General features: G+C 45.6%; 1 protein-coding gene across 2 annotated transcripts in view; it reads left to right on the top strand.

The window, feature by feature from the left end:
* Window positions 1-1,193: 1,193 nt before the first annotated feature.
* Window positions 1,194-21,601, top strand: part of ZNF592 (zinc finger protein 592) — a 31,661-nt gene continuing 11,253 nt past the window's right edge. Inside the window, exons 1-5 of one of the 2 annotated variants that reach the window (XM_042824001.1) lie at window positions 1,194-1,323; window positions 3,390-5,737; window positions 15,930-16,108; window positions 19,823-19,999; window positions 20,814-20,973. In XM_042824001.1, coding sequence (XP_042679935.1) covers window positions 1,221-1,323; window positions 3,390-5,737; window positions 15,930-16,108; window positions 19,823-19,999; window positions 20,814-20,973 — 2,967 coding nt within the window. In that variant the 5' untranslated portion in view covers window positions 1,194-1,220. Of the gene's footprint in view, window positions 5,738-15,929; window positions 16,109-19,822; window positions 20,000-20,813; window positions 20,974-21,601 lie in introns of both variants that reach the window. The other variant, XM_042824002.1, reaches the window with a different exon arrangement.

The following is a 21,601-nucleotide window of genomic DNA, read 5'->3' as shown; positions in this document are numbered from 1 at the left end:
TCCTGGGCCGCACCAACAGAGGGGTGGCAGCGGCAGGGAGGGGACCGTCCCCTCTGCTCTGCCCTCTGAGGCCCCAGCTGCGGTGCTGCGCCCAGGCCTGGGGCCCCCAGCACAGGAAGGGTGCGGAGCTGCTGGAGCGGGGCAGAGGAGGCACGGAGATGCTGCGAGGGCTGCAGCACCTCTGCTATGGAGACGGCTGAGGAGCTGGGGGTGTTCAGCCTGAGCAAGAGAAGGCTGCGGGATGACCTCATTGTGGCCTTCCAGAGTCTATAGGGAGGCTGTAAGCAGGAGAGAAATCAGCTTTTTACATAGATAGCGTTAGGACGGGGGGGGGGAATAGAGGGAGGATTTAGGTAAGATGTCAGGGGTAGTTTTTCCCTGAGAGGACAGTGCGGCCCTGGCTTAGGCTGCTCTGAGAGCTATAGATGCCTTAGCCTGAGAGGTGCTCGAGGCCAGGTTGGATGGGCAGCCTGATCTGGCACTTGATCTAGCAGTTTGCAGTCCTCCCTACAGCAGGGGGGTTAGAACTAGGTGGTCTTTGAGGTCTCCTCCAACCTAAGCCATTCTCTGAAACTTGGCTGGACCAGAAGGCCGTGGGCTCTGCCATAGCACCCAGAGCAAGTTCACAGATTTCTGGGATGGTGTAAAGACCTCAAGGTTCTCTGCCTCCTGAAGAAATGAAATATGTGTACTTTCTTCTATGAGCTGCTATGTCACTGCTTGCTTTACTGATCTGTCCCATTGCTTTGCAAGTCTTGGAGCACATCCATGTCTTATACAGGCAAATAGAGAGAGAAGGCTGGCTTTCGAGCTTTGTTTTTAAGGCAAATCTTTAGCAATGGAAGGATAGAATAAGGATGGAAGTCCTTAATTCCTGCTTTCCACACAAGCCAGTTTGTGGAAGGTCTGGGCAGAATTTCTTCAGTGTACTTTTTCTGATTTCTATCTAAGAGAAGGCTTAGAGAAAGTAGTCTCTTGATGGGCTCAAGGATGCGTGCAGAGCCTGAAAATGCAGAGTTTATTCCAAGAAAGCCTTATTTCGTAATGCTGCAGATACCTCAGGTTTGTTTTGTCTTTTGTTTTAACATACTAATTCATCCAGAGATGTGGCTAGGTATGCAGGGGTAAGAAGGGAATGGTCAAAAGTGATTGGCAAGCTGATTTTTTTTTTTTTTTTTTTTTTTTTCAGCATATAAAACTTGGGTGTTCCTGGTTATGGAATGAAATGTCTTCCTCACGTAGGGCTGTGTGCGCCAGAAATCTCAGCAGCTGAGCGATGCCTAACTCCTGCCCAACTCGCGTGTTTTCCCACCCAAAAAAAAGGGAAGTTTCAGATCCACGCTCTTTGCCAACTATAATAATCTATGCTGCTTCTAAACTCATTACCCATCTGCTTCCAATCATCAGCAGCTGATAATCTTCTGGTTTCAGGGACTTAACTCAAGGCGCAGTTGCCTTACCTTGCTGAGGGGTGTGACTTGTAAATTGCTGCAGAGCCCTCTATGGACATTCATATTTGTGGTTTAATTTAAAAATGAGACAAGTTTAAGCTAAACCACAGCAAGCCACTTTTAAGCCAAGTAAATCTCCATAGAGTGTTTTGGAGTAGATTAACCTAAGCAACACCTCCAAGGCTTGTCTATAGGCATGACTGAGCTAATGCTCTAGGACCAGCATGCCTTCCTGTTCTGTGCTGTAGTGATTTCTGCTGGCCCAATTCTACAAATTGTACCTCCACCTGGCAGACTGCTGGTGCTGGGAATGTTTTGTTTGGTTTCTGAGTGATGTTTGACGAACTTTGCTGTTTGTGACTGAGTTTATTTAAAAAAAAAAAAAAAAAAAAAAAAAAAAAGGCAGTCTGAAATCAGTGACTTCCAGCCTTTTGGGAAGGTATCATACAGCTGCTTTTCTGCCCTCTGCCTTGTCCAGACTCTGCTCTCTGCCTGCACCTCTGCTCCCAGCTCTTCCCCCTTCTTTTGGGCTCTCGCCACCCCTTCCATCTCCCACTCTTGCTGCTGGCTTTGGTAGTGCTGATGCAGCCCAAATCAAGTGAGTGTGGCAGGAGTTGCTATGCCTGTGGGTGCTCCTTGACTTTTTTCCTCCCTGTATACATCAGCTCATACAAATGCGGTTTTGAAATGAAATGTCTTAAAATAATAGCTTATTAAATGTCCAGGAAGCCTATATATTGCACCAGTGTTTTGGTTAGATGTGCAGGCAAATCCAGTATTCCTTATAGTAATGAAATGTGCAAGTGATTCTGTGCTGTCAGTTTTCGTCGTGGATCTGCTCAGAGCTTGATTATTGTTGTTGCAGGTCTCTGTTTAAGCCCCACTCCCTTCTGGAGGGCTTATGAGGAGAGCTGTCTGGGAATGTCATTTCTTGTTATGATTTGGATACAATCCTTTACTCTGTCTATGGGCAGTTTTGCCTGGTGGCATCATTACCTAATTAAGGATTGCTTCCTGATTTGGATAACCCCTGCTTGGTTTACAGTGCTTTGAGCTGTTGTACTGAAATATTTACTGTAGACTTGTATTATTTAAATTACCCTGGGTAGGAAGTCATCTCACCTTTCAGGCTTATTTCTTATGGGCCACCTGTTTACTTCCTGCTTTCTTCCTTGAAGCAGGACTGAATTCTTCACATACAACAATCTCTGGAGAAATCAGCAGTCACTGTTGCTTTTTAGCTCTCCTTTTCTTCCCTGCCCCTCCCTCCACCCCTCAAAAAAAAAAAAAAAAAGCCTAAAACAGCCACGAATGCAGTAATGCATTTCAGAATCTTTTCTGTTGAGGTTTGTGATGACAGTTATTCTTGGAGCTGTAAGGTATGGGTAAAGGAATGTCCTCTACATGGACTCGATGGACCAGGGTCGGTGAGGTGCTCCTGTCTCCCACTGCTTTTCTTGTAGTGCTTTGAACAACTCTGGAGCAGACAAGTTGCGTGAGACAGGATTTGAATAGCTCCTGTCACTTGTCAACTGCCTCTGCATCTCAAGGGTGAAGACAAGGCAGCAGTTAAAAACTAAAGCTAGTGGGAGACCCTTGATTGTGTGAAAATAGCCTGGTGGCTGCAGCTTGAATTGATACCAGCTGTTGGTGGGCCTGCAGAAGGCAGAATGTCATTTCCCCTTCCCTAGGGAGCTTTCTTGGCCTGAATACCTTTGTGCTAAGGAAGCTAAGCCCCACAGAGCTGGTATCTTTTGTGTAAACAGTCAGTCTTGGAGCAGTTGAAATGGAAGCTGAAGTGTCTGCAGCAGACGTCCCTAGATGTGTTAATGTTTTGGATACTTGTGGTGTTTGTGTTTGACTTGCTTGCACGGACACCTTATGAGGTTTGTCCTTGAGAGAAATATACCTGACAAAGTATTTTGCTTTTAATTGCAGCTTTCACTATGGGGGACATGAAAACCCCAGACTTTGATGACCTCTTGGCTGCTTTTGACATCCCTGATCCAACTAGCCTTGATGCCAAGGAGACCATTCCATCAGCTGGGGAGGAGAACGAGAATCACCTGAAGTCATCAGGAATCTGTGTAGATGAGAACGTGTCCTTATCCCACGCCTTGCCCCCCTCCGATGCTCCTGTTGTGAGTGTTATTGTGAAGAACACAAGTCGCCAGGAGTCCTTTGAGGCGGAAAAGGAGGGGAATCACCTCGGGGCTGGACTGCTACACAATGGGTTTCGCGGGTCTGATCTGCCAGCAGAGGCTCATACTTTGGTGCATAATTATGGGAAGTTTGAGTCGACTTTTATTAATGGTGACAGCTCAAGAAGTTACTCTGAAAAACTGGACCAGTCCAAGTCAGAGCCTTTGCCAACTTTTAGTCAGTTTAGCCCCATTTCCAGCCCTGAGCCAGAGGATACATTCAAAGAGAATAGTATTGGTGATAAACCCAAACATGCTCAAACTCCGTATTTTCCACCTCCTTCAATGTATATGCCAACAGGAGCTTCAGTATTGGATCACTTCAGGAAGGTACCAGAGCCTGAATTAAGCATGTTTGATCAATATTGTAAAAAGGAACAAAAGATGGAGATCCACTTCCAGCCAGAGAGCAGGCTGGAAATGAGCAGGAGACAGCAAGACAAAGCAACTGAGAGGTTTGTGGAGTCAGGAAAGGACTTGGTAGATACCAATAGCTTCCTTGGAGAAGGCTTGGTGTTTGGAGAGCTCCCTCACAGTAATTTAGGAGAAGATAAAGGGTCTGTGCCTGAGCTGAGCTTGTCTTCATCGGTACCGCCTCGCCAGAGGTTAAAGCCAACTCACTCAAAGTTGTCATCCTGCGTGGCTGCGCTGGTTGCTCTTCAGGCCAAAAAGGTTGCATGTATTCCCAAAGGCGATCAGCCAAACCTTATAAAGGAACCCGGTCCTTTTAAAGATGGGACAAAAGGAAGTCCAAAAATACCCAAGTCACCAAAGAGTCCACGGAGCCCCTTAGAAGTGGTGAGGAAGGCCAGCAAGCAGCCTGAGAGCCCCCGAAGCGTGTGCAGTGACAGCAGTGGGAAGGGCTCTCCTTCCATGGCAGCCAGCTCTCCACCAGCTATTCCCAAAGTTAGAATCAAGACTATCAAGACTTCCTCTGGTGAAATTAAAAGAACTGTAACTAGAATTTTGCCAGAAAGTGATGAGTTGGGCAAGTCTTTGGAAGAATCACCTCTGGAAACCTCTTCTGCTGAAGACTTCATCAAATCTTTCCCTTCCCCTGACACTAGTGCAGCAATGGAAAGCGAGGCTAGCAAGAATTCAACCAAAAATGGGGCTACCGTAGCTATCCAGCTGTCAAACATGGCGAACCCTTACACAGATGGCTTGAAAGCAGATCTTGCTGCAAATAGCACCTCTCTTGTGTCTTTATCTCCGCTGCCAAACTGCGGTGGTGGTGCCGTAAAAGTTGGTGTTGCGGGGCAGCAGCTGAACAAGAAGCAGCACCAGCAGCAGGGTATCGTGGTGCAGCCATCCAACGCGACCGCCTCCTCCAGCCTCCTTCCCAAAGCTGTGCACTTGGCAAATCTCAATTTAGTTCCCCACAGTGTTGCTGCTTCTGTCACAGCGAAGTCATCTGCGCAGCGGCGAAATCAGCCTCAGGTGACGCAGATGTCCGTGCCACTGGTGCATCAAGTAAAGAAAGCTGCTCCTGTCATCGTGGAGGCATTCAACAAAGTGCTGCACAGTGCCAATCCGGTGCCAATATATACTCCGAACCTTAGCCCTCCACCTGACACCAGTATTAATTTACCTGCCTCTGGGTACTGTTGCCTGGAATGTGGGGATTCATTTGCCTTAGAGAAAAGCCTGACTCAACACTATAGCAGGCGAAGCGTTCATATTGAAGTTATGTGCACTCAGTGTTCAACTATGCTCCTTTTTTTTAATAAATGTAGCTTGCTTAAACATGCAAGAGATCACAAGAGCAAAGGCTTTATCATGCAGTGTTCTCAGCTGGTGATGAAACCAATTTCCTTAGACCAAATGTTTTCACCTTCTGCGAGCTCTTCAGCATCTTCTACTCCTCAGACTTTGCACTTATCCTCTCCTTCGCGTAAACCCAATGCTACTTCAGGAAATGGGGTAGGAATTTCTACTAACACACAGCCTGCCTTGCCTCTCTACCCGGACCCACTGAGACTAATCCGTCAAGGACTTAAGTGTTTAGAATGTAACAAGCAGGCACAGGATTATGTTGCTTTAGCAGCTCATTACCAGAGAACCTCTGAAGATAATGAGAGACTGGTAAGTCGTCATTTTAATGTTATTAATTAAATCTCTACGTTTAAAGATACTATCCTCTAGGCATTGTAATGGCAAGTGAGTTGCGCTGCCTAAAAGAAGGGAACATTTGAGATACATGTGGGCCCACGTGTGTGCATCTGAAGAGATGTTCTAGCATTGCTTGCCTGCCTTCTTTGTACTCTTTGCCAGCTGAAAGGGTGTGTTGTATTATGGGAACGACAGGAAAAGGACAGTAGGGAGACAGTGGAGACTCTTGAACATCAAGAGAAAGTGGTGTTGGAGATCAGAGATCCCATGAGTGAGTTGTATAAGAGTACCAAGTGGTGCTTTAAGCAGGTTTTTGTGCTCTAAGATTGGCTGGAGGAAATCTGGCACAGCAGAATTTTCCCTTCAGTAGAACCTGCACCAAAGTCTTCATGTAACACTTCAAACACTGGGCCCTGTGTTTAAGACTGGCAAAACGTATATAGGGTTAGCTGGGAGGATGGCAGCATGGTATGTGTGGCGGGAGGCTCTTTTTGGTGTTTTTTCTCTCCCTTTGGATGGTAGAGGGATGAGCTGGTGCTGTGTTGCAGTAAGAAGTGTCTGCTCATCGGCTCATGAGCACCATTGGTGGCTTCCTTGCTCCAGTGAGCACTGCACTGTTATGGCCTCTGTCGTCTTCCCAGACATTCCCTTGGAGGTGCAGGTGGATCTGGGTCCCCTCTGAAAATCCAGCTGATGAATAGGAAGGGGATGCTCTTCATTATGTACCAAGACCACCAGTCTGCCACGGCCCACTGTGGTTCTGCACCCTCCAGAGCCTCCCTTGGCTCGTTAAACGTCTACCAGGAGTATCAAGGCTGTTAGCGTGGGTGTACAGAGGTCCTTTATCTTTCACTTAAATTCAGCAGCAGCAGAAATAGATTATGGCTGAATGGTTTCTGTGGTGAGAAATAGGAAGGCTGGAAGGGATTGGTGTGCTGTAATCACGTTTCTTACCCGAGGCAGGCCAGTGAGCACTGCGCTCTATCAGCACCGTAACTTGTTTTTGCTCTGTGGTGCATTTCTAGGAAATGTCAGCAGTCTGGAGTTAAATACTTTCAGGTGAGGGGATGCTGAGTGCTCCGAAGTGAGCTAAAATGTTAATCAGTCGCATTAAAAATTTATTACCAATTTTTGTAGTGGGATTGTCAATTCAAAAGCTCCTTGAAGAGAAATGTCTGGTTGTATTTTTAGACTAGTCTAATAATTTATTCTGTAACTTTACCAAGAGAAGACTTCAAGCCTTTTACTTCAGGTTTGCTAGATGCGAGATGATTTTTGAAGGATTTTTTGAATATGACTACTGGGGAATAAAAAAGAGAAAGGGAATATTGAAGCTTGCAAAGCCGTTTCCTCCCTGCTTTATCTTGAACTCCCAGGTGTGTCCTCACTACAGCGTTGTGCTGAGCCCTTCTTCTATGTCTCTGCTCTCCTACCAAATACCTCCTGAGATGGGGTGGTGTTGGGGGTGCATGCAGTAGGTGGGCGCCATGCTCAGCTTTTCTGAGTTGTCAAGCAAATTTCTGAGGTCACAGCTTTCATTTCAGTTAGAAGAAAAGAGGAATGTTGATGGGAGCTGGTGATGTTTGAGCAGCTAGTTTCACAAACACTTCCTTAGGCAGTCAAACAGGAAATATTCACGTGCAATTCTTACCCCTCTGTGGGTAATGTAAAAGCATAAATCCAACATAAGTTTCGTATCGTTCTCTCAAGCAAATTCAGCACATCGTCATCATATGCACATGCTTGTTCTGGAGCACGTCTCTGTTGCAGGGCAATCCACTGAGACACAGAGGTGGCACTAACAGTTGTGAACAGCCTCAGATGCAAATCGCCTCCCTGCATCTCAACAGACTGATTATCTAGAAGATGACTGGAAGAGTTTGCATCTGAGTCCTGAGATGGAGAATCTTCATAAATTCAAAGTAAAGCTGTGTTTTGGCTCACGTGCTTTGAAAAATAACAAATTGCTGTAACTTTGGTCGCAGCAGAGCAGATCTCCACTGGGTAGTTGCCTGAAGGTTATCATCAGTGACTTTTTTGATATCTGCTTCTGGATTAATGCAAGAAGATGGATTCTTGAGCAGGGTTGGTAGAAGCAGAAAGGAAAGAGCTGACACTGTTGGCTGATAATGAGGGGTAAATGTGGAGTATTTACAGCTCCTCGGTCTGTACTGGAAGATGGAGACCCCTTTCCCATTAAAGATAAGCTAGGTTTAATTTTTTTTATTTTAATGATACTAAATCTCTAATACTGACCGTGATATGTGTGCATCTAGTGTGAGCAAAACCTGAGGAAGTGAGCAGGCTTTGAAGTACTCAGTTATGGTGCTTTTATCTCAAACCAGAAAACCGTACAAAAATAATTTCATTTATTTTAATCGCTTTCCAGACAGCACAAAACAGGGATGCCACCTTGTTTTGAAGGTGTCTTATCCAATAGGGTTGACTGGAAGAAACAAATCTTGTACTTAAGACAGTATTTTCATTTACTCTGTTCCACGTTGCAGTGATATGACCAAAGGGTGAGCAAGCTGCAGTGAGAGGCAGGAATGATTGGATTGGAGAGGGAGAATGGCTTAAGCTGGCTTTGTTCCACATGGAAACTTATCCTATTTATCCACACTTAAGACTTCTCACCTTGATCGGAATTTCTAATTGGTGAATTATTTGGGCATATTTGTGTTTCCTCTGTCTGTTTATAGGGGAAATAAGATGATTGAGTTTACTGTTTGTTCCTGTCAGTGGTTTGGAACAAACTTTGTATTATCTCTCTGAATGGCCTTGGGTAAAGTCCATATTAATGGGACTGATAACGGGTAAATGAGTTTCCTAGGAGGGGCCAAAATGGGAATGACTTCAACATATCCCAGCTCTTTTGGAAGAGGGGGGATGAATTTGGTCTGAACAATAGAGGGAAGAGGAGATGAGGAGCAGCTGTGAGGAAGAGAGGGCGACCATGCCTGGGAAGGTGGAATGGAAAGACCTTCAGAGAAATGATTGAGGAGAGCTTTACCGTAATGTTACATTGTAGACCGTTGGTAATTACATCATGTCTTTGAGTGGATCATATCAGTGGATCACTGTCATTTCTCCTTTTTTTGGAGACTTGTAAGACTTGGAATTTTCATGAGTTTGATGAGATCTGTTTACTGTTCTGCTGTTCTTTTGCAGAATTACAAGAAATGGAATCTCGAGTATTTGGTAGGTTGGATTTTGCTCACCAGATGTCATGCTGCCTTTAGATATTATGTTGGTCCAGATGCTCAATCATGATGGCAGATGTTTCTTGCAACTTCAGAGCTGTTTGGACTGACTACTGTAGTGTTATGTTCAAGAGCAAGTTGTTGTTGTTGAGGGAAGCATAATTAAATATATGCTAGATGATGCCAAAGTGAGCTGATTCATACATATGTTCTATAATTCATTTTTGGTGTATGTGTAGATAAAATTTGCTGAACCAACAAGATAAGAAGCTATCGTGGAAAGCTGGGAATGCTTTACAGGAGGACCTAGATGATCATAAAGACAGAGTAGGAACAGGATGAAGCAATTGAGAGTCAGAATGTTTGGTCTCAAGAAGACTCTGGATGACCAAGGTGGCATGATCATGCACGGGATTTGTGTTAACCTGCAGTACCAGTCAGGACCTCATTTGTGGTCCTGAATTATCAGAAATAAACTGGAATAAATGAAAAATGACCGAGGAGTTGGAATTACGATGTTATGAGGGGAAATCAGAAGACTTTTATGAGTTCAGCCTGATAAAGGTATGATAAGTTATGACGGCTCTCCTTCAGCACCATATTGGGCATAATGTGAAGGTGAGGGCTGTGACACTTGTTGTCTTACAGAAATTATATCTTCAGAAATGAAGAGTTTTCTCTACTTGCAGGGATCACCAGAAGCGGCTTGTCAGCATCAGACAGCTCTTGTAGCCTGTTCAGAACTGGGCTCAAACTCAAGATGAAGAAAAAAGAAATCATGCAGCTCCTGATGTGATCAGTATAGATTTGCTTTTCCTTACAGCAGCTTCGCACACACTTGCTCTGTGTATTCAGTGTGATGTTTAAATAGTAGAGCTTTTTAAACCTACAGGCTATGTTAATGTGAGAAGAGACTCACATCACAGAATAATGTGTGCAAAAATTCAAGGTACGTTCTGATTCTCTTGAGCGTCATCAACAGCAGAGAAGTTTCATATGCATTGTTTTTCTTTTGTGAGTTCACCACCCAAAATCCATTGAGATAGCCAAGATAAGTACAAAATGAAGTACAGAATATGAACTCAGGACCTCTGAATTTTCTTTCACCTTTGTGCTTCTGTTCTTTCCCCTTCTTTTCTTTTTTTTTTTGTGTCTTTTGTGTGTCCAGTAAGAATTTTTCACTGAGTAATGACGTATCCTGTTTATGCATCACCTACACTGGAGCTACTTAAAAGCAATTTTATTGCTGTCTTTTTTTGTTTCTCCTTCCTTCCCCCCCTTAAATCAATGTTTTATAACTTATTGGCTAAAACCTGCCAGAAGCTAGTAAAACCACATGCTGCAATGGTAATTTCCTAGCAGTAAAGGCAAGAAAGCAGCCATATCTCTGCTATTTCTTATGTTGTTTTTTTTTTTCCTTCTTTTTCTTGTTCCCCTGCATGCTCGTGTTTTAATTTGGAAAGCAAGAGGATTGAAAGTCAATAAAAATGCCTCTGGTGCTGTAAAGCAGTGCTTTCTCCATCTCCCAAAGCAAAGGCAACGAATGCAATCCTTAGGTACTGATTTTTGTTTTATATGGATGTTTTCCCTCTGGTTTTTATGGAAGCAAAGGGCTGGAGGATGTTATGATGAAAGCATGTTGAGGGAAGGAAGCAGGCAGAGAGATGAAATGGAAGGGTGGGAGTGAGACTTGGTGCCCTCAGGCCAAAGCAGTGCTTTGGGATGAGGAGATGCTAGGGGAGAAGAGAAGGCTGTAAGCTGATGGCTTCTGGCAACAGAAAGAAGGCCTCCAGTGACTGGAGTCCTGCGATGGAGGGACGTGGTCCCTTTTGGAAGGACGGGCTGGCAAGACAAAATGAAGGAGTTGTTGTCTTTTGTGAAAGCAGCCGGAAGGCGTGAAGCTCTGCCCGGTGGTGGGTTGAGATTAACAGCAGATTGCTAAGGGTGATGTGGTGGTGGCTCCTCACTGCGGGCTGATGGGAAGAACAAGCTGGTGTTAGAAGTAGCCTCCCGTCTGCAGGGCCTTAAGGGGGGCTGCAGCCACTCAATTCTCTGGGTGGCATCGGCGGCAATCCCCTGGCTCCAGAGAAAGGGGGACTGGGGGGGGGAAAGACACTCTGGATTTCGTAATCATAAATAATGTGGGAATGTGAAGGTTGCAGGAAGCCTTGGCTGTGGCATCCGTGAGATGGTGGAGTTCAGGATCCTGAGGGCAGAGGCAGGGGGGGAAGGACAAACCTGCTGCACTTCAGGAGAGAAGACTCAGACCTTTTCAAGGATCTCTTTGAAAGAGACACAAATCATTTGGTTTGGAAGGGACCGCTGGCTCACCATGCCTGCCCCAGCAGGGACCTCAGAGCAGGCTTTTGTCCTGGCTTTTGTCCTGGCTTTTGAAGGTCTCCAATGAAGATACTCCACAGCCTCATTAGGCATCCTGTGCTGATGCTCCATCGCCCGCACGGCAGAGAAGCGATGGTCCCTGGTGGTCAGAGGGCACCTGCTTTGCTCCAGTTTGTGTCCAGTGCCTCTTGTCCTGGCACCATGTTAAGGAGCCTGGCTCTTTCTTCTCTGTACCTTCCTGCAGGTATTTATGGCTGAGACTCCCCTGAGCCTCCTCTCCCAGGCTGAAGTCGCAACTCCCTCAGCCACTCTTCGCAGCAGAAGTGCTCCATGCCTTTCATCATCTTGATGGAGAAGAGTGCATCTACCTTCTGGAGGGAGGGCTGAAGTGTTGTTGCTGATATTAGCAACTACTTGACTGGTCATGTATGAAGGGAGTTGGTGAAAAAGCAAAGTAGTGGATAAAGATGCTAGCAGAAGTGACATTTGGACAGCTGTGATGCTATCTTTGATAGGATGTGAGGTGTAAGGAGGTGCAGGGTGAGAAAAAAGAAGCGGAGCTTAGAGACTGATGGGCATTGCTGCTGATGGAGGGCTGTCATAAGAAGGGAGAGGAGACACGTGCTGTGTAACGTTAGGGGTTGTAGAAGCGATGGGAAAGTGAAGATGTGAAAGCCCTGTGTCATTCAGTAGGGGATTATTTTAGCAACTGGGAGTTCTGGTTTTGCAACACAAGGGGGACAGCGGGCAGTCTGTGGGTCAAAAGAAATGACACAAACTGAAATTCTTAAAACTATGGCTGAGGTTGTGAGGAGAAAAGACTATAGACTGAGAAAGTTGAGAATTAGGTTTATTTGATGCAGCATTGTCTATATATGGGATACTTAGGCTCGGACTTGATGCATGTTCCCTTACTTGACTGGTAGGTGTCAGTTTGGGTCTAGATCTTTCTTTTAACTAATAACTAAGTTTCTATTATATATGTATTTTTTCTTTTTCACCTGTAAGTTGAACATGCTAGTGAAATGATACATAGCTATTTAGAGAGAGCCTTGGGAAGGGAGATATATCTTAGCTATCGTGAAGCCCACAGAAGAAATTCTCTGCTGGCCACTTCTGCTCACACTATCAAAGTAATCCAAGCCAAAATAGCTGTGCAGGTCTCTGGCTGGCTTGATTGGCTGTAGGATGGGCCAACAAAGAGTTATGCCAGTGGATGGTGGGCAGGAGGTGCAGAGCTGGTGTGCTGGGGCTGCGTGTTGCTGAACGCTGTGCTGCCAGAGCTGCATCACCCAGCTCCGCACTGAGCGTGCTGGAGGTGCAGGCTGCTGGTCCTCGTCCCAGTGAGGCACTAAGGGAAAGCCAGTGCAGAGTTAAAGGTGAACTTTTGAAGTAGTAATTCCATGCTCTTTTTTTTTTTTTTTTTTTTTTTTTTTAAGAGCAGAAGCATCCTGTTACTCTCCATTGCAGTGCTGTAACTGGGATGCCTCGGGTGCCCCTTCTGTATTAAAGCAGATGCCTCTGGTGGGGGATTTTGGTTTGAATATATGAAGAACAAGGGCTCTTCGAAACATTTGCATTCCAAAAATATCACTTCTGTTTCCCACTTGTTTCACTCTGCATCTTTTTTTTTTTTTTTCTCTCATTAATTTTTTACTTTTTTTTGTTAGCCTTCTGCAGATTTTCCTCTTCTGTAGTCCAGATTCCATGCCTTGCTGTCAGCACAGCTCCATGTTCTCTGCTGCAGCTCTGCGGTGCTTGTGTTAAGGAGGACTTCTGTGGTCTGGGGACATCTCTTAAATATGAATTTTGTCAGCATCCCTTAACTCTACAGCAGTGAAGAGGATCTAAAACTAGTGTAAATCATCTCTGCTTGCACTGAAGCTGGTTCCCTTTCAGTTTGCATCAGCAGTAAGTGAAAGCAAAGCGTTTTGTGCCCCAGGTTCAGCTTCCAGTGGGGTGTTAATGGGGACCCTGCCCTAGCTGGGTGTGGGCTTCAGCTGAGCGAGAAAATGGACTGAGGGCATTTCATGGTGATGCCTGCGTGTGAGAAGGGAGATTGCTCTGACTTTCTGCTCTAGCTTGCTGTGCGCAGCTGGGCTGGGAGGGAGCACACTCGTAAATGGATCTGCCGTGGCTCAGAGTCCTTCCTGCAGTTGTTTCAGGGCGGCAGAAGGTCAGTGGTGTCATCTCTTTGCAGGCATTTTCCTGAGCAAAACTGGGCTTTAACTCCAGACTGTGATTCACAAACACCTCTGTGCCTCTGGGGTTGTGCTTTCCATGCCAGAAGGCTTGGGCTGATGCAGCTTTCTGTGCTTCACTTTGCTTCAGCTGCTGTTGGTTTTGTTGGCTTTTTTTTTTCCCCCCTTCTGAAGAAGCTAATAAATAGAAATGGGAATAAAATCAAGTGTTCTGAAGTGGCAGAGCTTCTGAGTGTTTTCCTGTCTGTGTGGATGTGAGTTCTGGAAGAAGAAAAGCCTGAGTGCTGTGTGGCAGGCAAACTGGAGCTATATAAAACTTGCAGCAAATAACTCTTGATTAAAGCATAAGTTATGGGAGCATGTGAGAAACACAGACATTACACAATTCAAATCATATCCTGGTAACATGCTTTAGAAATAACTGACTAATGAATGTCTCAAATTGCTGCCAGACTTCTTTGAAGAGTCATGGAAAACTCAGAGATAAAAATGTGACATCTGGAACCAAGTTACAAAGCAGGAGTGTTGTAAAAGGAGAAAAAGCCGCTCAGTCTCCAGGATGATGTTGTTTGGTGTCATCTTAATTTTATTAATTCCTGACATCTGATTTGTTTGGTGTGACTGTTGCTGAGCACTGCGCTGCTCTTGCAGACCTGCTGGCTGTGGTGGCAGTGCTCAGCAGGCAGACTGTCACTTGGTGTGTGCCATGAAGGCTGCTCTTTCCTCTGGCATCACTTGGATTCCATGGAGAAGTAAATACGACCTGCTGTCATTTTGCTCGGCCACTTCTCCATGCAGTTCTTAGTGGGCAGCCCCTGCTTGTTGTACAGAGGCTCAATGTTCCATGCCCCTATGGAGCGCTGTGTTGGGGCAGGTGTTTCTCCAGCTGCACCCTCAGACACAGTGCATTAATTGTACCTTATCTTCCCTGTGTCTTGCTCTTTATTCCCGTATTGTGTGGTTCTTGCAGAGCCTAAAGAAATTAGCAGTTGGTGTTGATGTCCCTTGCTAGCTAAAATCAAAATGTAGCCAGCCTCAATGAGGCAGTTTTTTGGATCTGGTGAGAAAGTATTTCTTCCTCTGCTACAGGGGCAAAGGTGGCCTTCTCCTCCTGTTTGTGCTGAGTCTGCTCTAAATACTGGGAGGGATCAAAGTTGAGAAGCCCTCTTCTAACCATGCCAAAAAGCTTCGTTTCCCAGCACAAATCAGTTAGGAAAAAATGCCATAAAAGACAAGGACAGCTCAGACTGCCCTGAACATTAATTCTTACTTGTAGCTCACCCTTTAACTGCTGACCAAATCACTCTCAAAATATTCCTTGCCTAGAGGTCCCGGGGACGCATTATTTTCCTATTTATGGATTCAGGTGATGGCTCCGTGTTGCTGCAGCTCCTTTTGGAATCAGGGGCTCCTCCAGCATTTGGGAAGGGCTGACGTTGTCCTGCCATCGGTGTGCATGGGGGTCCTGCAGCAGTTTCTTCTTGACGGTTTTTTCTCTCCTATGGAGACCCTTCCTGCTTCAGATTCAATCTGCAACACCTCAGACTGTGGCTTTTGGATTGCTTGGCAAGTTCTGAAGTTTCCTGCTTCTCTGGAGCCTAATTTCTTAATCTGTCCTCTGCTCATAGCGAACCATCTTGGATTTGTTCTAGCTTTGTGTTTTAATATAAATGGTGTTTTCTGTTACTTGCAGTATATTGGACAGTGCAGAAGAAATTACGCAGTTCAGTTTCGTGCTTTGATAACTCATCATTGGCTGCTTGCTGCAGCTCGTTCTTATGGTCGTGTTAGGAGCAGTGGAGTGATCTTGCATGGATTTACTGATGACAGAGGAGAGTTTTAGCTCCCAGAGGTATCTGCTACAGCTATCCACGTGCCTACTGATGGGGTGCTAAACTTTACGTATCAAGTAAATGAAGAAGTAAATCTGTAAGCGAGAAATAAATCCGTAGTGCTGTTGAGTGCAGCCCTTCCAACAACAAGGAAAAAAAAGGACACTGAAACGGAGACAAAACATCTTTGCGTCATTTGTAATGCCAGAGTATCAAGAATTCTCACTGCACATTGCTGCACACGTGGCTTGTGTTCCTCAGAAGCTGAGATTCAGTCTGGTTCGGAGAAATATCGTGAAAGGCAGAAACGTGGTTTTGGGGAGAAGGCTGCCATCCGTCAGCTCTGTGCTGAGTTTCGCAGTATGCGTTTTGAGTTGTAGGACAGGGAGGTTCTTCTGGTTTTCGGTGATTTTGATGCAGTCTGGGGGTACTTTCCATCTCAAATGTCTCATTGCTGGAATGAAAGCAGTGACTGCAAAGAGCAGGCGGGCAGGAGAAGAAGCGGGGTGCTCCTCTAAACCCGAAAGATTCCTGGGTTGGGAAGAGTCAAACAGAGAGTAACTAACTGCTGCAACCTTTCTTCCCTCAGACGTGCCAGGTGTGCCAGATGATGCTGCCCAACCAGTGCAGCTACTGCGCCCACCAGAGGATCCACGCTCACAAGTCGCCGTACTGCTGCCCCGAGTGCGGGGCTGTCTGCCGCTCCGCCTATTTCCAAACCCACGTCAAAGAGAACTGCCTGCATTACTCCCGCAAAGTCGGCTTCAGGTTTGTGGAGTTTAAAGCTGAAGGGGCAGGAGGGAGTGGGAAACTGGATAAAGGTTTTGGAAATCTTCCTTAAAGCAGAAACTGAAGAGGATGTAACACAGAACCGGCGTGGTTTTCTGTGGGATGAAGCGCCTTTGAAATGGGAAATGACTCAGTGGATTTAAGGGGAGGTTTCGGAGAGCAGACGTGATTTTGAGGCAGTTTTAAGTTGAAAGGTGCTGGCATCACCTCTGGTCACAGGTGGTCCCTCAAGATTGCTGCTCACAACCAAAAGATTGCAGATCTTAATCCTCCACATCTCTCGGAGGACTGAGCGCATGTCAGTTGTCAGGGATTGAGGGATGCACTTTGTAGGTTATTTTATCTCCAGGCTCTTACTATGAGCTGAGAGGAATGGGGGAAGGCTCCCAAGGCTCTGGACATGGTGCTATGTGCGCTTGCGTTGTCGTTGCTGCAGCCAAATTGATTGCTTTAATAAAAGACGTTACGTTCCCCCACAGGCTTTTCCTGCTCTCTGTGTGTAGATGCAGATGATTTACCTGGCAGATGAGCAATGGACTGGGTGACCTTCCAGGATTCCGTAGAATTCAGCTTTTTCTCTGTTTGCTGTTAAGTACCACGACGTGTACAGGAAACAGGGCGATTCCTGCGCTCGAGCTGTTCTTTTAAAATGTCTGCCAACTGGGGAAGCCTGCGCTCTGTGGCTTCTTCTGAAATCACACTGAAGTTTTCAAGGGCAGTTTCTTTCAATCACAGAGAAAAGAGACATATCCAACTGATCCTGAATTTAATTACATACAGATAGTTTTTTGGTGTTTTTTTTTTTTTAATGTGGATCTGATTAGAGGAGGCATAGCCCACAACAAAGAATTAATTCCGTCTCAAATTAAATGGCTGTGATACTGTGGCTGTTTGAAAAAGGAATTAATTTTGGAGAAGGAGGAATGTTGAAAAAAGGGGTTGGGAGAAGATGTCAGAAAATGAGCCCTGGCTTTGGTGCAGTTGCTTGTCACCATTAGTCCTTATTCTTCTGCTCCTAGCTGTTGGGCTCTCAGTCTACAGCAGAGGTTGGTTCTGCTTCTTAAGTGTGTGCCCCTGCATTTTTTTAAAGCATGATTAATTCCAGATTTATAATATCTTTATGATGCCTTCTTAATCCTTATCAGCAATGCCAGCTTCCATCCATCCGCAGATGTCTAACAAATATTTGCTTTTTGTGCTGGGAGCATTAATGAATGTCTGAAACAAGGCAGAGTTCAGGAATGGTACTTATGGGGGGTTTATTAGCTTTTACCAACTTCTCCAAAAGTTACTTTTCTCTTCTTTAATTGGTGTCTGCTGGTGCTCATCTTTGGCAACTGAACCCAGCAGATAGGGAAGCAGTGGCTGTGCCATCCTGTCATCCTTCCTGTCTTCACTGCCAGACTGGCATCGTTGCAGTCGTTGAAAACAGAATAAATAAATTCAAGTTGTAGAACCAAATCTAGATAATCCGTGACATCTGTCCTATGGTCACGTAGCAACTTTTGTTCTTTCCCTTCCTTTTCATTACTTGCAGTGCTGAGAAGCCAAGGGTTTCTTCGAAATCCTGCCCAGGGTCAGCTCAACTCTTGCTTCTCCACAACATGTCTCTGCTCTCCTTGGATTTCTGATGCATACCTTTTGCTGTTTTTTTGATCAGCCCTTGTTCTGTCTCCTTTTCCGCTGATATCCCAGCGTGTCCAATTAAGTTTGGAGTAGGATTGTTTGAATTCAGGTTTTGGTCACGGCTAGTGATTGCATTGCAGATGAGGAGGGTTTTCTGCATTTTAACATGAAAATCAACAAGCCTGCCTGAAGTGCTGCCAGGCTCCAAGTGTCACCTCCCCACGTCACCTGCCCACCTCTCCCACTGCTCCCCACTGACCACATGGCGCACATTTTCCTGCTTGCTGCTGTTTGGAGAGTTCAGGAGCTGGATGCTGGCAGGATAAGAGAGATGCAGAGGTTAAGACAACATCGTGTAGCCTTATCTTCCCTCACAGGATTCTTTCCAAGACTCATACAGCACCCTTCCTTGCCCTGAGGCTCTCCTAGAGTCTTCTCCTGCAAATTATCCCCTCGTGCTTGGATTATAGCAGAATTCACAATTTACAGAAATTGCATGGCAAGCCTCTGACATCCTCCATCCACTTTGCTCTGCTAATTAGTTTACTTTATTGAAGTTCATCTTTCTGGCACTGAGATTCTTGATTACAAAGTGGCTTTTGTTTAAACTTCCATTTACTGTAAATTAAATTAACTTGTGATCGTTTGACCCTGAGTTAGTAATTATTTCATCCCCTAAATCTTTATGAAGTCTTCAGTGCTTGCCAAAACAGAGTGTAATGCAGAGCTGTCTCTTGCTGATTTGAGAAGTGTTTCTGGGGGAAGCCTGTCGAGTATTCCTGGTTGTACCATCTGTACTTTCCTGCCAGGATTAGGGCTTTCTCTCCCGTTTATTCTTGGAGATTTATTCCTCCTGATAACAGAGTTCCTGGTGCTACCCTAATGGAAGTCTCTCCCCCCAGCTGACATGGCTGAGCATTGGGCTCCAAGGCACAGCAGAATATTTCCATGTTTTCCCAAGGATGACGCTGGCTGTTGTCACTTCTTCCCTCCTGAAAATGAAGAAAGGAGCGTTTCTGTGCATGTTTTGGGGAGAGGGTTTATCTCCTCTGGGCTCCTTCTGCCTAATGAGCTTTTGAAGTACAACTTCAAAGCGCAGACTTGTTTCCTAAGCGCTGTCGGGAGGCTCGTTTGGAGGGAAGGATAATCTAGCAAATGTCAGAACGAAGGGAAAAACAGTCATAAAGCTTAACTCCAGCCTCACTGAGGGAAACCATCTCTATTCACAGCTATTCCAATCCCAGGCCAGAGGAGTGCTGGTAAGGAAATGGAGCCTCATTTGCTCTTTCCACGCTGGTGTGTGGCTTCCCGTGAGCTCAGCTGTTGGATGTGTGCTTGGGAGAAGGATTCAAGTTAAATATTGGATGGCCTCAGTCAGATGTTGCTATCTTGGGAGAGGCCTGTTGGGAAGAGAGGGAGCAGCTGGGTCACCCTGGCTTTGTCTGGGGCTGCAGGGAGGAATCCTTTAGCTCCACCTACAACCTCTTCTTCCTCCCATCTTTCCGCATGGAGCATCCCCAGATGAGCACTATCCAGGCAACACCTCTGTCTTAGTGGCTTTATTGAGCTTAATTGCTTTCTGTTGCTGTTTTCAGTATCTTTGCTGCTGCTGTCATTATTGTCTGTTGCTTGGTGTAGTATGGTGCAGGGTTACTGAAGATTTCCTGGCTGGATGTTCTTTTATTAGTACATTTGTTTTGCTGCTTGTTACTACCTGGACACCTCTTCAGATACATTTATTTCAGTTCTTCACTTGCACCTGTGATGGAATTGGCATCCAAGGGTATGAGGCAGCATTTTTGTGTAGCATAGCTTGCCTTCTTCTTTCCAGGTCGTTTTGGTCTCTGTAGATTTCTTTTATAGATGTGCTCCCTTGCTGATCTGTGGGTTCTGCCCAGCTGCTGAATTCCTGTATCACATTCCTCCTTGATTCCTCTGCGTTGTTACTGAAGAGACTAAACAAGGACCTGCAGTAGCATGGTCCTGCCACGCTGCCTTCCATCAGTACATGCATCTTGGAAGCAGTATTGCAGCTCTGATTCAGCTCTTTCCTTCTGCATCCCCTAGGTGCATCCACTGTGGGGTTGTCTTCATGACCCTGGCATTACTGAAAGTGCACATTCACGAGAAGCACTGCGAAGTCTTCCACAAGTGTTCTTTTTGCCCAATGGCCTTCAAATCAGCAGACAGCACCATGGCTCACGTGACCAGCCAGCACCCAGCGGAGCCTCACAAGACTACTCAGTAAGTATTTTGTTATTATCTGCTCTTCTCCTTTGCTGCATAGCTCTACAGCTGCCTCCACTTTGTCTCAGTTGTTTATTCTTCTTTCTTTCCTTTTTTTTATTGTTGTTTGTTTCTGTCCTAATTTCAGAAGAGCTGCCCCTTTGCTGGCAGAGGTCTGTTCCTAACCATGGCATGCTGTCCTTGATACAATTGCTGCCTCCTTGGTTAGGAGGAGAGGAGTTTGGGCAGGGAAGGGTGGAACATCTGCAAACAGATCTTAATTGTCACCGTTTGGTTGAGCTGGGGTGGCACCTCTTGATAGTGCCAGAATCAGGGTAACTGCTGATTCTGGCACTCCACAGCGAGGGGAGAGTTGTGCTGTGCCACATTGCCCCAGAAAAAATCACTAGAGAGAAACTCTTGTTTTTTCCACTCTGTAGCATTCCCTGCTGAGCCCCGAGCTAGTGCCAAAAACGTGTGCTGTAAGGGAGGGACCATGGAGAGGTGGAACTGAAAGAGATACATAGCAAGTATGCTCTGAGTCTGCTCCCATCCATCTGCACTTACTGTCACACACTTAGGTAGTCATGCATATGCATGTAAGTAAACTTATTTTTAGCAAGTTGTGGTACGTGCCTGGGGCTTTTTCTTGTTTTTCCCAGTTGAGATAATAGTTGAGTGGTCCGTGTGGGTGTATGCTGACAATACACTGATAGAGCACAGCCCTCCTAGAAGCCCATCCCTTTTCCAAGCTGCCGAGATGACCCCTTCCACTGACTCCTCAAGATAACTGATGAAGAGAGAGTGAGTTTTCTTTTTTAAATTGTTCCAGGGTGATCTACAAATGTTCTTGTGAGACTGTCTTTAACAAGAAGAAGCTGCTCCAGGAGCACTTCCAGCAGAATACCAGCAAGTTGTTTGTGGGCGTGTTTAAGTGTCCGCAGTGTCAGCTGGTGTATATGCAGAAACAGCAGTTAATGCAGCACGTTAAGGTAGGTAACTCCCACCACTTCATGATATGAGGTCCTAGTTTCTGAGTTCACAGAGAGTTTGCACTGACTATTTAAGGACACTGGTTGAAGAAATGGAATGTTCTTGAGCAATGCATTAGTAGAAAAACAGACTGCGAAAATTTATGGTATTATCTGGAAACTCCAGTTGAGCACTTTGTATTAGTTGGTAACATTGCAGGTGGTTACTCCTCCTTGTCTCATTCAACCTTGTGACAAAGGCAGATAAATCTTTCTGATGGTTAACTGTTCTATATTAAACCCAAGGAAGTGATGAAACGTTGGGGGGAGCTTTATCTTTGCTTGGGAGGCAGGAAGAAGTGTCCTCTGCCCACAGTACTACTGAATTTGTGTAAGGAAGGCTGGATCTCCCCTCTTCTGGGTACTGACATACAAAGGGAGGGCTTTGGTTCCTTGTCCCCTGAGCAGCTGCCTCCAAGAGAGGCAGCACAGCGTTTGACACCTGCTTCCCTAACTTAACTGCAGAGCTACAGGAGACTGCTAGAGGAGAGTGGCTGAGACAGAAGGGTTTGCCCTGGAGGTGCCAGCCTTCAGAAGGTAGCTATGTTGTACTGTCACGTGAAGTTTCTAAGCCACTACTCATCATACT

Source organism: Centrocercus urophasianus, unplaced genomic scaffold (assembly GCF_019232065.1).
Source record: "Centrocercus urophasianus isolate 14NV4802_14NV808 unplaced genomic scaffold, USGS_Curo_1.0 seq_23, whole genome shotgun sequence".
Classification (NCBI taxonomy): domain Eukaryota; kingdom Metazoa; phylum Chordata; class Aves; order Galliformes; family Phasianidae; genus Centrocercus; species Centrocercus urophasianus.
The sequence above is the reverse complement of the archived record's forward strand: the minus strand, read 5'-3'. Positions and strand labels throughout refer to the sequence as shown.